Source organism: Haplochromis burtoni, unplaced genomic scaffold (genome assembly GCF_018398535.1).
Source record: "Haplochromis burtoni strain Fernald_Lab_line unplaced genomic scaffold, NCSU_Asbu1 Contig_1892, whole genome shotgun sequence".
In the NCBI taxonomy this organism is placed as follows: domain Eukaryota; kingdom Metazoa; phylum Chordata; class Actinopteri; order Cichliformes; family Cichlidae; genus Haplochromis; species Haplochromis burtoni.
The window spans coordinates 12266-14308 of NW_024584253.1; the positions used below are offsets into that span (position 1 = coordinate 12266).

The following is a 2043-nucleotide window of genomic DNA, read 5'->3' on the forward strand; positions in this document are numbered from 1 at the left end:
GTGGTGTTTGTGATCCTCCTGCACGGTAAGTACACCTTCCTCTCTCTGCTCTCATCATCAGCTTTTCTTTCATCTCTCTCTCTTTAATGTGTTGAAGTGCAGCAGGAGGAGATTTCCATCAAACACTGGATTCTGATTCAGATCAAACTAACAATCCAAAGCAGCAACTTTCAAATCTCTGGATTCGTCTTGGTGGTTTTCAGATCAGCTCATGTTACAACTGGTTTTCCAGTCAAAGCACACAGATCAGAATACACAGCACTTGGACTCTCTCACACTCTTGTTGGTAGCTGTTTCATTCAGCCTGATCTGTATATATAAACTCTTCAGATTTGTCAAACACCTGTGATATAGTTATTTCTAATCATCCCTGTAAAAAGCACAGCATTTCAGTCGGGTTATGGTCTGGACTTTGACTGACCCATTGCAAAATCTCGATTCTTTTCTCCTTCAGAGATTCAGACATGTAGATTTGCTGGTGCGCTTCCTCCAAAGGACATTGTTCCAGAAGTCATGTGACCTGTACTGCCATATTTAGAAAAGAAGCTTTGTCCTCATAGACTTCTGCAAACTGTGTTTTTGTAATACAATTTAAGATGCAGTTGTTTGGTTTGCTTGGGTTTGTATTTGTGCCAGGACCACCTGTACATTTCACTAATAATGTTTTGTGCATGAATTGCACATCAGCTTTAAGGGTTTCTGTGGAGCAGCTGTTACAGCTGAACTGTTTGATCATTACTTTTGACTTTTTCAGCTGTTTAATTATACATTTCTGATTCAACAGGATATTTATTTTTTTTATTTTTTCTCCTTGCACAGTGGTCATCTGAGTGGCATCTCAGACTTCAGAGCTCAGAGTGAAAGTTGAACGTCGTTTCACTCAGACATTTACATCAAAAACTGTTGAACAAACCAGGAGAGACAGAAACCGAATCTTTTCACACTAAATTTTATTCAGGAGAAGCAGGATTAGGATCTTGGGCAGAGTTTAACCATCAGTTGTGCGTTATGTGAAGGAGCTCCACTTGTTTCTGTGGTAACTTAAGCTGCAGACCTTCAGATTTTTCCAAAATTGGCTTCGTAGGTTAGTTTTCATGAACCCTGCTGTAGAAAGTCCTGTTCATTTTTGTGGTTGGTCATATGCTGCCATCATTACACCAACACTGCATGAAAATTCTGGTCCCTTTCAAAGGTCCCTCAGAGAATGCAGCACTTTCTGTTTAAAATAATTTCTTTGATTTCAATCTGATTAAATTTAGATTACATGGATAGACTGAGTGTAGAAGTTGCAGATAAGGTAACCTGCATTCCAGCACGTGGATGCTGACACAAACTCAAAGCATGCTGTTAATTTGTCTTTCGGCTTGTGTGTCCTTACAGTTTCCCAGCATGCCCTTGCTGTGGTGGTGGAGGTGTATGAGGAGGCAAAGTCTCTTCTGCTGCCCTGTCAGTACTCTGGTATTATTCCTGAGAAAAATCCCACAGTGATGTGGACTCGCAGTGATCTCAGTCCCACGTTTGTCCACCTGCGACGAGAAGAAGGTGATGATCTCAAAAAGCAGAACCTCCGCTACAGCGGGCGCACATCAATGAGGCCTGATGCTCTGGAGACTTCAGACTTCAGCCTCACTCTGAGAAAACCAGACCTGATTGACAGCGGCGTCTACACCTGCTCCATCAGTGATGGGAAAGAAGAAACAGGACAGAGAGATGTGCAGCTAAAGGTCAAAGGTCTGCAACTGATTATTTAAAAAACAACTGCTTACCACATTTATGAGAAAATACAGGGATTTAATACAGTTATTATTAAAAAAAGAATTTCACACTGTGCTGAATGAATTAGCTTTTCTGGTTTACGTTATTTTCACTCATTAAAAGGTATAAAATATCAACTGCACAAAAATATACTGCTATAATGCATCATGTTACTTTCTCATATTATTTGTGGTTTGGCCACTGAAATGATTTAGATTTTGCTTTGCTTTGGTGGGGTTGTTGTTTTTTGCTTTTTATTTCTTTTCCAAACACCTGATAATAACCTAC

General features: G+C 40.0%; 1 protein-coding gene across 1 annotated transcript in view; it reads left to right on the plus strand.

The window, feature by feature from the left end:
• Nucleotides 1-1766, plus strand: part of LOC121813545 (V-set domain-containing T-cell activation inhibitor 1-like) — a 10958-nt gene extending 9192 nt beyond the window's left edge. Inside the window, exon 2 of the mRNA XM_042217377.1 lies at nt 1381-1766. Within this exon, the coding sequence (XP_042073311.1) occupies nt 1381-1751 (371 nt within the window). The 3' untranslated portion in view covers nt 1752-1766. The remainder of the gene's footprint in view (nt 1-1380) is intronic.
• Nucleotides 1767-2043: the final 277 nt, after the last annotated feature.